At 32.0% G+C, this 14082-nt stretch overlaps 2 protein-coding genes across 2 annotated transcripts; both read right to left on the reverse strand.

The window, feature by feature from the left end:
- Nucleotides 1-1083: 1083 nt before the first annotated feature.
- LOC107940411 (bergaptol O-methyltransferase-like) lies at nt 1084-1681 on the reverse strand. The gene is made up of 4 exons (XM_016873830.1): nt 1526-1681; nt 1394-1420; nt 1235-1322; nt 1084-1193 (listed from the first exon to the last, which is right to left on the reverse strand). The coding sequence occupies exons 1-4, from the start codon at nt 1679-1681 to the stop codon at nt 1084-1086; spliced, it is 381 nt and encodes a 126-aa protein (XP_016729319.1).
- An 8101-nt stretch (nt 1682-9782) lies between these two features.
- Nucleotides 9783-12388, reverse strand: LOC107940417 (caffeic acid 3-O-methyltransferase). Its single transcript, XM_016873836.2, has 4 exons — nt 11843-12388; nt 11111-11421; nt 10333-10397; nt 9783-10155 (listed from the first exon to the last, which is right to left on the reverse strand). The coding sequence occupies exons 1-4, from the start codon at nt 12262-12264 to the stop codon at nt 9853-9855; spliced, it is 1101 nt and encodes a 366-aa protein (XP_016729325.1). The 5' UTR covers nt 12265-12388; the 3' UTR covers nt 9783-9852.
- Between the last annotated feature and the right edge of the window lie 1694 nt (nt 12389-14082).

Genomic DNA, 14082 nt, shown 5'->3' on the forward strand with positions numbered 1-14082 from the left:
TACCAAAATAGACATTAAAGCTAAACTCAAATACCAAATTAAGAAAAAAAAGCCCCTGTATATTAAATTAAACATTGAAATTAAACTCAATACAAATAGTATATTAATCCTAAAAATTACTTATCAAAGAAAGAGGGAAGTATAAAGGGGATACAATTTCCATAAGAACTCTTAAGCAAATACGTAACACTTTTAATAAGTTTATTGGAATTAGATCAAATTAGTTAATTGAATTAAAAATGATTGGTATATCGATTTGAAAAAAGAGGTTGAACTGGTTGATTCGTGAATCGATACTAATAAGTTGAATCAAATTAAAAATAGGTTGAATCGACGGTTGAATTTTTCTATTTTTAATAGATTTTTCAATAATTTATTTAATCAAATTAGGCCAACCGATTAGACCATTTGAATCGAGAATCGATAGTCTAAATTTTAATGAAATAGTTTTAAGAAAATTATCTTTTGGTGAGTTCTGTTTTCATCAATATTGTCTGAATTAAATTAGACCGATCAATTGGACCGGTTAAATCAAAAATCAATTGAATTATCAATTTGACTGTAGTAATTAGATTAATTAACTTAGGAATTAATATCAACGGATTAAACTAAACTAAAATGAATAATATGATAAATACTCACCATCTGTTGAGGTATCAAAAGTTTTTTCACTCCAGTTGGCTGGGGCTATAGTTTCTTTGCTTTTCTTTGCAAATAAGTAGGTCGCGCACTTTGACTACCCCCAGGTGGCTTGCAGACATGATAATGAACTGACATATGTTTTGCCATGCAGCTTCTTGAGATTGCCATCTGTCAGACACACACGTTTTGACGTTTCTCTCTTTTATCAAAAATTAAGTCCTCTTGCTCATTACAATGAATTGACCAAATTTTAAGCTCAATTATGGAGTTGGTATAAGAAAACACATTAATTATGGATAAACTGGAAGCGTAGTGAGGATGACACACTCGCAACTATAGACAATATTTTTAAAAAAAAATTTCAAAGGTTATCAGCTGCACAGAGATGATGACTGATGGTTGATTAATCTGAAGCGTTGAAATCAATCAACTTTGCAAATTTCAAATTTCCATAACGCAATGATTATAAGCATGACGAATGATTTTCAAAGAAGAGAAACCAGCTTGTTTGGCCAATGTCTTAAGCTCTTGTTTGGTCCTCTCTTTGGCACCTGAAAGAACATGTTTTCACTATAATATCTGTATTTAGTACTTTTGCTATTACGGATTCCACCAATGCGTTCTGACATACTTTTAAGTAACTTCATGCATCTATCATTGCCCCAATTATGAAGAATCGACTGAAAAGAAAAACACAGCAATCAATCAAACATTAAAAAGTGTGTGGATTCATATATTTATAAATGCTAACCTTCATGAAAATAACTTCGGCACAGTGCTACATGTAATGTCACAAAAGAAAATTAGCAATTTCATTGTTGAAATAATTAAGAAAAATTAAGAAAAAATATAACACAATAATATTATTACATGAGTAAGTTACTGCATCTTTAATGACTTGAGGTAGGTCAAAATTGATACCCTTGAGTTGTGGGTACTTTGAAACAAATAGCTTAAGGTTGATACCAATTCCACCTCCCGCATCCACCACTTGGCTTACACCCTCGAATCCATTGTAAGTTCCGAGAACTTGGTTCATTATTAGAGTGGTGTAAAGTGTAAACCGATATTGTTCGATAGTAATATTTGGACATATCATCATCATCTGTCAGAAGCTCAAACAAGTGCTTCTCAACTCAAATGCATTCTTTAGATGAAAACCCACCTTCCAGTGTCACATCCTTCAAGAATTTCTGTAATAGATAAATATATTTATATTTGAAAATATAATATATGGATGAAAAATTAAAGAAAGACTTCAATTACCTGCATTCGATTACGTGTTTTTCGAGATGGAGACGAAGCAAAGGAGCGAAGGGGACTCCATCTTCGTTTTGAAGGAAATATTTGCCGACTGATGCAAGGCCGTATGATCTTTGGGTGAGACCATCTTGGCCGGTGATTTGGTTGCATGTTACGATGGAGTGAGTGGCTAAAAGCCTGAGCATACGATCAACAACGGAAGGAGAGTCTGGGTTATTGGTGGGGAGCTTAGAGACGACCTCAGCACTCTTTTAAATTGATTTCTTTAATTTATTAAATTGATAGTTTATGGTACAATTTATTAAATTGATATTACTGTAACACCAACATGCATATATATATATTCTTTTTCAACATTCAATTACGAAAATCTTAAGTTATTGTTTAAATATCCAAGATACCGTGGTAGTTGCTGGAAAATTTTTTATTGATATAATATTTTATCATATTAATGTAAAATATTGTCTATTAAATTAAAAGGAGAAAAGAAAAAGAACATTCAAATGGATTCGTCGAAACCTTTTTTTTGTCAAATCAATTTTTTTATTTTAAAAAAAACGAAAATGGAGTCTTCACTAATCATTTTATTTAGGTGTGATTGAATAATCTCAAAACTTATTTTTGGTCTAAAAAATCTTGGAAATAGGTTCGGGAGTCGGTTACATACGAGGAAGGGTTAGCACTCTCGTGACCCCCAAAATTGGTACCTAGTAGATTATTTGATGTCTTAGTGTCGAAATTTGAAAATTTGAAGATGGTTTGAAACATGATCCTTTTTTATATTAAGACGTTATTTGACTAAATTAATTTTCGCGAAAATGGCTTATTCTGAGTTAATCGAGAAGAAAGGATCCTGTCCCGTAAGTTAGGACACAATGCCTTAAATCCTCGAAAACAAGAATAATCGCCATTTTGATCATTACTTTAAATCTTGTCCTTTCTTATTTTCTAAAATTGGGTATTCAATTACTTTGATTATAGAAAGAAGCCATACTCCGTAAGTTAGAAGCACAACTCTACAAGTCCCAAAAATAACGAGCATTGTCTTTGTTGACACCATTTTTTTTGAAAACGGGGTCGACTTGGATTTTGAAAATGAAAACAAAAAAAAAGAGCCGCCACCAATCCTTTTTGATAAGGTGTGATCGGGTCACCTTGAAAAGTGGTTGTTTTTAATAAACGATTTGATTTTATTAAAACAACAGTTTTGGTCCACGAAATTCAGAAAAACGGGTTCGGGAGTCGATTACGCACGAGGAAGGATTAACACCCTCGATACGCCCAAAATTGGTACCTAGTTGATTAGTTAATGTCTTAATGTCGAAAATTGAAAACTTTGAAGAATTAAAAAAAACAATCCTTAAAAACTCGAATGAAATGGATTAAAATTCAAGAGAATATTTGGCTATTTGGTTAAACAAGAAATCGAAACCTAGCACATTAGGGCACGTTCCTCGAATTACCAAATGCAAAATATTGCCTTATTTTAAAATTTTTGAAAGGATATTTAGCTATTTGGTCGAACGAAAAAAATCGACACCCAGCACATTAGGGCACGTTTTCTCGAATTTTCAAACACAAAATATTGTCTTTATTAAAAGAAATCCTCATCTCGAGAAAACAACGTGTCATATCCAATGCGTTAGGACACAACGTATCGAATTCCCGATACGAGAGTACATGTCGAAAAATTTACTTATTTAAAAAGACAGTTAATTATCTCGAGTTTAGAAAAGAGATCATGCCCAGTAAGTTAGGACACGATCTTTTCTTAATTCCCGAGATCATTTAAAAACTTGAGTTTGAAAAGATTCGTGTCTTTAGATTTATTGTGAAAGTCGAAATCCAGTAAGTTAGGGTACAACTTTCTAAAATCTAAACACGAAATTTTGTTTATTCAAAAGTCATAATTCATACATTGAATGAAATAATTTGACACGAAATAGTAGAAATATGATACGATGTTATAATATGCGTAACTAAGCAAATATGAATATGATAATGTAAATATGAATAATATGAACAACCATAAAAAATGAAATAAATAAATATAAGAGACAAATCAATCATATAATTACAAATAAATAAATGAATAGAATTAAAAACATTCTTTCAAAACAAATAATGGAAATGTAAGTAAAGAAATAAACAAAGAAAATATATAAACTATAAAAATGTAAAAGATATATATATGCATATATACATAAAATTATGGAGATATATGAAAGCATGTATATATAAAAGTATGTATATATATGTATACGTTATATATTTATATAAAAAAAGAACTATGTACGTATAAATATATTATGTAAAATTATTCACGTGTATATATATATAATATAAAATATAAAAACATATGTACATATTTTAAAATTATTATATAAAATATATATAAATAAGTATATACATATATGCGTATGTAAATTAAAATATGAAAAGTATATACATATAGGTATATATATATGAATCATAAAATATAAAATACATATATAAAATACATGTTTTAAAAAGTATGAAGAATATATATATTTATAAAAATAAAATACATATATAGACATGTATATTGGCATGTATAAAATTACGAAATATAAAAATATATAAGGGTACGTGTATATATATATAGATAGATCATAAAAAATATGGATATTATATATATAATATGAAAACGCATATAAATGTTTTGGGTTTAACTGAGTTGGGCTCATTTGGGCTAGTGGGTTAGGTCTAGGGCTTGTTTGGGTGTATTGGGCTTCGGGTTTTGGGTTATTTTGGGTTTGTTTAGGTTGGGTCATTTAATTTTGGTAATGGGCCCGAGCAAAAATTGGGACTGTACAGTCTTAATTTTAATTATTTCTTATGACTCGTGTAAAAAACGGGTTCACCATTTAATATGATACATGATTGAGCATAGTGAGGAAACAAATAAATGTATCTAAACCTAAGGAAAAATATGGTAAGGACTAAAATAAAAATAAAACGGCTACGCAAATAAATAGAAAAAAATCGAAATGATCCTGATAAAAAAACAATAATAAGTAGGAAGCTGAGATCACGATAATCTAAAAGTAATAATGCAACACAAATTGATTATAATAATAACGATAATGATTATAACATGATTAATCTTTTATTTAATAATATAATGAAGAATAATAATAATGCAACATCAATTTGTAATAATAATGGTATAATAATATGCATAATAAAATAATAATCATAATGATAATGATAATAAAATAAAAAAGTACATAAAAAGGAGCATAAATAATATAAATTCTAAATATTTAAGAAGGTAAAGAAAAATAATAATAAAAGGTTCGTAAAGGGGAAAATTAAATAAATGAGCGATTAAATTGAAATTTAAGCGAAACATAAAGCATAAAATGCAAAATAAATAAGAAAAAGGGAAATAAAGGACTAAATTTAAAATGTAACAAAATTGACAGCCTAAATTATAAAGAAACAGAACTTAAGGGACTAAATTTAAACACGATATAAAAATTTAAGGGTTAAATGGCAATTATCTCATCACATTGACACGTGTCCCGCCCCAGGGGATTCACAGTGAGTCAGGGGACTAAATCGCATAAAAATTTAATTTCTAGGGCAAGAATTAAAACAAATAAAAAGAGAATAGGACTAAATTCACAGTGGGTCAGGTCGTTGAGTTAGCCTTGAAACAACGTCGTTTTGGGCGTCTAAGGTCACTCCCAAAACAGCGTCGTTTTGGAGGTCTATAAAAACCAAAAATTTTAGCAAAAAAATAATTTTCTCTCTGCCTTAAAAAAATTTCCTCTCCTCTTTCCCTTTTCTCTAAAATATCCCCCAAGTCTGGCTAAGGGAGCCGTCGAGCTCCATCGCGACGGTCACCTGCGACGGCTTCGCCGTCCACGATGGCCAAAAAAAGTTTTAAAAATCCCTTTTTGGTCGTTTTGGCTCCCTGAGCCTAGATTTGAGATCGTTTTTTTCCCAAAAACCCACCGAATCGCAAAAAATCTCCAAGAAATCCTTCGACTTTTTGAGTTTTATAAAACTTCTCGTCAGAGCGACCTTTCATCGGAGGTGGCGACCTCGGCCTCTCTCAGTGGTGGAACGTAAATCGGCAGGTAAGTGTTTTCTTTTTCTTTTTATTTATGATTTATAAATATGAAAACATATTTGAAAATAATAAATAAAAGAAAAAAATCACCTCTGGGTTTTTGTATTCTGTTTTTCAATTTCTTTTTTCGTGTTTTTTATTTGATTTCTATTTCTTCTAAAAAAATCCCTGAATACCATCTGTTATCTGGCTTTTATAGCCATTTCATACATTTTTTATTTTTTCTACTGTTTTCGCTATTGTTCGCTGTCTTTTCTTCCTTTTTTTTCTTGCAGGCGGTGGTTGAGGATGACAGTGGCAGAGTAGTTGGCGGTGGCAGACCTCGGGGCGCGAGCGTGCTGACATAGGGGACGTGCTTAGGTTTTTGGGCCATTTGGGCCATTAAGGTTTTCTGATTTGGGTCATATTGGGACATATTGTAAATGAACTGTTATGGACTTTTGATTTTTGGTTTTATTTATTTTATTTTTGGTTTGTTTTCCGTTTGGGCTCGGGCTAAATTGGTCTGTTACAGCTACCCCTCTTTGCTTGTTGACGTGTAACGCGAATAGAGCAAAGACTTTAAAAGGGCCAATTTTGTCTGGTCTTGCAGAATCTCGACTTCTTTGGTGCTTCTCTTCTTCGAGTAGCCTCATTCTAACTCACTGCAACTTCAGGAATATAAGAATTGTAATTTCAATCTATTCTGATACAACCTTAGGAAGATGAGATTTGTATCTTTAATCTGCTCCGCTGCAACTTTAAGGAGATAAGATTTACTATCTTCAATCTGCTCCATTGCAACTTGAGGGAGATAAGATTTATTATCTTCAATCTACTCCAATACAACTTCAGGGAGATAAGATTTGTGACTTGCAGCTTTAATCTGTTCCACTACAACTTCAGTGAAATAAGATTTGCTATCTGCAATATGCTCCACTGCAATTTTAGGGAGATAAGATTCATTATCTTCAATCTGCTCCACTGCAACTTCAGAGATATAAGATTTATAGTTTTAATCTGCTCCACTACAACTTCAAGGAGATAAGATTTATGGTTCTAATCTACTCCACTGCAACTTCAAGGAGATAAGATTTATGGTTTTAATATGTTATACTACAACTTCAAAGAGATAAGATTTGCTATCTTCAATTTGCTCCACTGCAAATTCAAGGAGATAAGATTTGCTATCTTCAATTTGCTCCACCGTAACTTCAGGAAGATAAGATTTGTGGCTTTAATCTGCTCCACTGCAACTTCAGGGAGATAAGATTCGCCATGATGACTTCAATCCGTCCCACTACAACTTCAAGGGTATAAGATTTGTGGTTTCAGAGCAATATACAAAAATCGTTTTACTTGAATATTATTTGTCCGTTAATCGTTATTTCAATGAAAAATGCTTGAAAAAGATCGTAACAATGGACAAGATTGAAATTTATTGGGAGCAAAGCTCGAAATGAATAGATTAATCAAAGATAGAAAATGTTGCTAAAATACAAAATGAGTAAGATGAAAATAGGTGCCCTAAATATCGTAGCATGAGCTTTTTTGCAAAAACTTCTTAAGGACCATTTTGAGTTTGATATGTGTCTAGGAAATCTAAAGTATTTTGTTGATGCCCCATGATAACACTCTAGAATAACGTATTTTTATGTATTAATATTATATATTTATTCTGATTATGATCTTGCTAATTTGAGCTATTTATGATCTTTCATCTCATATGGACTAAATTTGAGGCAAAAGCAAAATTAAGGGTCAAAAGCGTGAATTTAGAGATAAAATGGGCCAGTATACGACACAAGGAAAAGCTGGTGCCAAAAGTGCAAGCATGGAGGACACAAGGGTTGAAATGAAAAAAGAAGAGATTTTGTTATATCAGACTCTATTTTAATTATATTAGGATAATTAATATTAAGATAATTATTAAGGATTATTTAATTTTAGGATTTAATTTTATTTATCTTTATTTATCTCCAATTAAATGTATTTATCTTTTGGGAATTTAAGTAGGATTAGACTATATCCCCTAGCACGATAAATAGGGGGTGAAGTGACTCAAAAGAGATCCATCTTTTTCTGTAAACACTCTCTACCCAAAAGTCTAAGCTATTGTTCTTCTCATATTTCCTTTAAATAAAATCTCTATTTTTATTTTATTTATTTTCTTTTCTACCACAACCATGAGCCACTAAACCAATCTAGCCAAAGGTTGTTGAAAATCCCCAAAAGGGTTCATGAGGCTTAGAATCCATACTTAGCCTTCTCAACGAGTATTCATCGTTTCTCCGCACTACGAGGTTGACGCTTCCGTCCATGTCCCTTAAGAAGTAAGCTTTTCAACGTATGCAAAGGCGGTCGCTTTGTATGTTTTGGGAAGGTTGCACAGTCAGTTCGTTAGCTTACTGCGTCAGAGGTTGGCGAGCCTAAGAGATAAAATGGCGTGGGATTCGCCATTGAGAAGCGTTAATCTAGCATAAGACGGTCCCACAAAAGCGATTATTGGCTAGAGTCAGGTTCCACCAAATCGTAAGTCTAAATCCTTGGAACTGGTGGTCGTAGGCGTCCCCTTTCACTATAACTGGCTTATTCGATTTGGGAATGATCATCTAAAAGCTGAGGATTGAACCCAAGGTGGAACGAGACAACTGGAGGCTGAAATATCCCATAAGAATTTCCTTTCTCTCAACTCTATTTTTAATTTCTTGAATTTTCGATTCAATATTCTTAATTCTGTTTTTATTTTATTTTTCGTTTCCAGATCCAAACCTTTAATTCTATTATTTTCTTATTTTTTTCAGGAACGCAGGTTTTCTTGGGCAAGATTCTGCCTGGGTTTCACGGAACACGATATTGTGCAAATCCAGTCCCTGAGGATTTGACCCTACTTCCCTTTTACTATTCTTTTTCATTCTTTATTAGGGATATGATATTTTTTGTGCTTTCAACGACCGCATCACCCCAAGATGTAAAGTTTCTCCTTTTTGGTTGTTTTGGCTACCTGAGCCTAGATCTGGGATCGTTTTTTCCCAAAAGCCCACCTAATCGTAGAAATATCAAAGAAATCCTTTGGTGTTTTTAGTTTTAAAAAACTTCTCTTAAGAGCCACCTTTTATCGGAGGTGGCGACCTCGGCCTCTCTCGGTGGTGGAACGCAAATCGTCAGGCAAGTGTTTTCTTTTTCTTTTTATTTATGATATATATATAACATATTCGAAAAAAATAAATAAAAGAAAAAAATCACCTCCGGGTTTTTGTATTCTGTTTTTCGATTTCTTTTTTCGTGTTTTTGTTCGATTTCTATTTCTTCAAAAAAAAAATCCCCGAATACCATCTGTTATCTGGCTTTTATAGCCATTTCAAACATTTTTTTTATTTTTTTCTTCTACTTTCGCTACTGTTTGCTGTCTTTCTTCCTTTTTTCTTGCAAGTGGTGGTTGAGGATGATGGTGGCAGAGCAGTTGACGGTGGCAGACCTCGGGGCACAAGTGTGCTGACATGGGGGACGTGCGGCGCAAGGGGGCTAGGTTTTCTATTTTTTTCCTGAATACTGTTTAGATTTTTGGGCCATTTAGACCATATTGGGCCATATTGTAAATAGACTGTTATGAACTTTTGATTTTTAGTTTTATTTATTTTATTTTTAGTTTGCTTTTTGTTTGGGCCCAGGCTAAATTGGCCTGTTACAAGATTATCTTATACTCATTTTTATAATTTTTAAATTAACAACGAGAAACTCTCTACAAATACGTACACCTAATTAAGCCTTAAACATAAATAAAACATTTTATTATTTAAGAAAACATTCAAAGGCGATAATGGCAAAGATGATGAGGATTGATTAATCTGAGTCGTTGAAATCAATCAATCAGCTTTGCAAATTTCCATAACCCAATGGCTATAAGCACGGCAAACAATTTTCAAAGAAGAGAAACCAGCTTGTTTGGCCAATGCCTCGAACTCTTGTTTGGTCCTCTCTTTAGCACCAGGAAGAACGTGAAATAAAACTATGTCTATTTCCAAGATTGTTTTCGATAAAATGTCTGTCTCTGGTACTTCTGGTGTTATGGCTTCCACCGATACGATTTTACCATTTTTAGGCAATGCATCGTGACAAACTTTGAGTAACTTCAAGCATTGATCATCGCCCCAATCATGAAGAACCGACTGAAAAGAAAAGCACAATATCAAATACTAATTTTCAAAGTCAAGTAAGCTATCACTAATTCTTTTGAGATTTATAGTTATTTTTTTTAATAATGTTCTCTTTAAAGTTTGAATTTGAGTCCTTAATCCTTGAGAATTGACAAAATATTATAGATTTATATATTTTTAAATACTAACCTTCAAGAAAATAACTTCCGCTTTAGGAATTTCCATAAACATATCTCCAGCTATGTGCTCCACCCCTAAAAGGTTACAAAAGAAAATGATAGAAAATGCTATTAATTCTTGTATTATGTCGTGGATTTTATTTTTGTACTTTTTAAAATATTGAAATTTTAGTCTTGATTAGATTCAATTATTAAATTCATAAAGCTATGCTATTTTTAAAATTTTATTATGAAACTGAAATTTATGTTTAATGGGTTTAATGGCTGTCATTTATGTCAAAACTTAAATTTCTAAAGTCAAACAGTATAGGTACTAAAAAGGATTAAATTGAAGAACATAAACTAAATCTATAACTAATTTACGCATAGTATATCACTATTTGAAAATTTTAACCAAGCGGATTTTGTCAGGATTAAAATTTTAAAATTAAAAAAAAAGTACAAAGACTAAAATTGATTAAATTAAATTATAGGGACTAAATCCAAAACTAAATAATATTATTAGGACTAATAGTATAATTCGACCAATAATATTACCTAGGCAAGGTAATTAAATTAGAGAACATTGACTAAACTTACAACTTTACACATAGTACCTTACTAAAAGAAAATTTTAACCAAACCAATTTAGTTAAGATTGAAATTTTAAAATTCAAAAAGTATAAAACTAAAATAGATCAATATGAACAGTACAAATTGAAATTGAACAAATTAAAATATATGGACTAAATTTAAAACTTACACATATTATATGGATTACTAGTAGAATTTGACCAATATAATATTACCTGGGCAAGGAACTGCATCTTTAATGACATGGGGTAGGTCAAAATTAATACCCCTAATCTGTGGATGCTTTGAAACAATGAGCTTAAGGTTGGTACCAACTCCACCTCCCACATCGACCACTTGGTTCACACCCTCAAATCCTTTGTAATTTTTAAGAACTTGGTTCATTGTTAAAGTGGTTTCAATTGACATTTGTCGATTGAAACATTCTGACATATCATCATCATCAGCTAGCAGCTCAAATAAGTGTTTCCCAAATGCTTTCTTGCATGAGAATCCTCCCTCCAACGTCACATCCTTCAAGAATTTCCTGTAACAAAAATATATATTTATATGAAAATACAATAATAGATAAGTTAGGTTGTGGTGGCTGATGATGATTCATGAAAGTCATAAGAGAGTTCTTATCACTGGGCCTTGGGGGTCTTACATAGGGTACCATGCGCCTTTCCTAATATGTCACAGGCTTTTCTCTTATTGGTTTTGTATATTCCTTGAAGTTTTTAAGTACGAATTATCATGTCAAGAAAACACATAAATGGAATGTATGAATAACAAATGTCCTCGTAGTGTGTGCTCATCTCCTTGTGAGCCTACGAGATAGGTTCTTGAAGACTCTTATTCTTATGGGTCCTTAACTCGTGGAAGTCATGAGGTGGACTTGCGAGGCGTAAGTATAACATAGATGACGGATAGATAGGGGATAAAGAACAAAAGAAGAACTTAATTACCAGCATTCGACGATGTATTTTTCGAGGAGGATACGTAACATAGGAACAAAGGAGACTCCATCTTTGTTTTGAAGGAAGTATTTTCCGACTGATGAAAGACCATATGATCTTTGAGTCAGCCCATCTTGGCCAGTGATTTGATTACACGTTAAGATGGAGTGAGCAGCCAAAAGCTTGAGCATTCGATCAACAATGGAAGGGGCGTTTGGATTATTGGTGGGAAGCTTAGAGACGATATCAGCAATCGACACCGTACCAGGAGGAGTGTCGGCAGCTTTGGCTATAATCTCTAACAAGCCAAGATCGACGACAACTTTCAAAGTGAAAGGGAGTGATGAAATGGAAGCCAAATGCATGGCTTGCAAGATGTCAGCTTCTTCTTCATGATTTGATGAAGAATCATTTTGCTGAGAAGAACCCATGGCGTTTTAATGTCTTAGAGAAGAAGATGAAGGTTTAATAATTATCAAGTATATATTCAAAACAACCCATCCCATTTTATAAAGGTAATAGAAACATCCAACTGCATGTAGCTAAAGCAAGCCAATCGACAATGGAGGGCTGAATTATAATAAAAAAAATGCAAAATCAAGGACATAAAAGATATGCAAAATCAAGCACTTAACATAAAATAAAACCCATCACTAACAATATGATCTAGAATGCTAACACTTTTATTTGTAAAAGTAAAATAGATTTAAATAATAGATATTTGAAAAATATTAATATTTACATTTGCTTCGAGCTAAGGATAATAATTAAAATATTCAAATTTAAATATTATCTAAATTTACAGTAATTGATTAAAAAAACAAATAGGATATGCAAATATATAATTATGCTTATATGCTCTATCCACTGCTATATCCTTGTTTAGATTTAAATTTGAGTTATCTAACTATACATGTGGTTTATTAGCTTGATTATCCTGTAAATTTATATAAGAATAAAATGATTGAGTACGATGGAGTGGGTGGCTAAAAGCCTGAGCATTCGATCAACAATGGAAGGCACGTCTGGTATTTTTGGTGGGGAGTTTAGAGGCGATCTCAGAAACCAACAGCGTATTAGGATGTGCTAGAGTTTATGAAAAAGAGAAGAAGAATTCTTTCTTAACCTCAGAAACTTATCTTGAATATAGTATTATGGGAATTTAATACAATCACGTAACAGCTAACAGTTGACTGCTTTGCTTAACAACTAGCTAACTCCTTTAACTAACTGCAACAGTAACAGTAACTGTTGGAATACTCATAACAGGATGAGTGTCGGCGGCTTTGGCTATGATCTCTAACAAGCCGAGATCGACGGTGACTTTCAAAGTGAAAGGGAGTGATGAAATGGAAGCTAAATGCATGGCTTGCAGAACGTCAGCTTCTTATTCATGATTTGATGAACTGCAAAACAGTGAAGAATCATCCATGGCGGTTGAATGTCTTAGAGAAGAAGAGTTTAATTAGCAAGTATATGTTCAAAATAGAGGTGCTCCTCGCCGGGCTGGGTTGAGTTCTGGGCTTAACCAAAATTTAGGCCCACCCAAAAAATAGGCTTAAATTTTGCTTAAGTCCGACCCGAATAAAAATTTAAAATCTAAGTCCGACTCGTCCGTATTAATTTTTATATAATTTTTAAATATACATATAATACCTCAAAAATACTAAAAATATTAAAATAAATATTTCTCAACAAATTGAAAATAAATTTTAAAAAACATGTATATTTAAATAACACTAAGATAGATGCAACTTATCAAGCAAATGCCTATAAAATAATAACAAAATTAACAATAAAATAAGTCTAATACAATATCCAAACAATAGCAACAAAATAATAGTAACATAATAGTGAAATGATAGCAAAATAAGAAGAAAATAACGATAAAATAGCATTAAAACAATAAAAAAATAGTAGAATTTTTTTGTCTTTTTGTGAATTCGGGCTAGGTTCAGGCAAAAAAATACATTACTCGAGCCCGACCTATTTTTAAAAAAGCCTTTTTTTTTTTGCTTAAACTCATTTTCAAACCTATATTTACCCAAACCTTCCTATTTTTCAGACAACCGAATCCATAAACAGGTCTATTTCTGATTTTTTAATTCCCATTTTATATAGATAAAAACATCCAATTGTAAGTAGCGAAAAACAGGAGGAGCAATTTTCAATTAAACTATATTTGGTCGGAAGAATGTTTTAACTCCTAAATTTGGTACTTGATTAAGGGAATATTTTATATTAAAATT

The sequence above is a fragment of the Gossypium hirsutum genome, chromosome D08 (genome assembly GCF_007990345.1).
Source record: "Gossypium hirsutum isolate 1008001.06 chromosome D08, Gossypium_hirsutum_v2.1, whole genome shotgun sequence".
Classification (NCBI taxonomy): domain Eukaryota; kingdom Viridiplantae; phylum Streptophyta; class Magnoliopsida; order Malvales; family Malvaceae; genus Gossypium; species Gossypium hirsutum.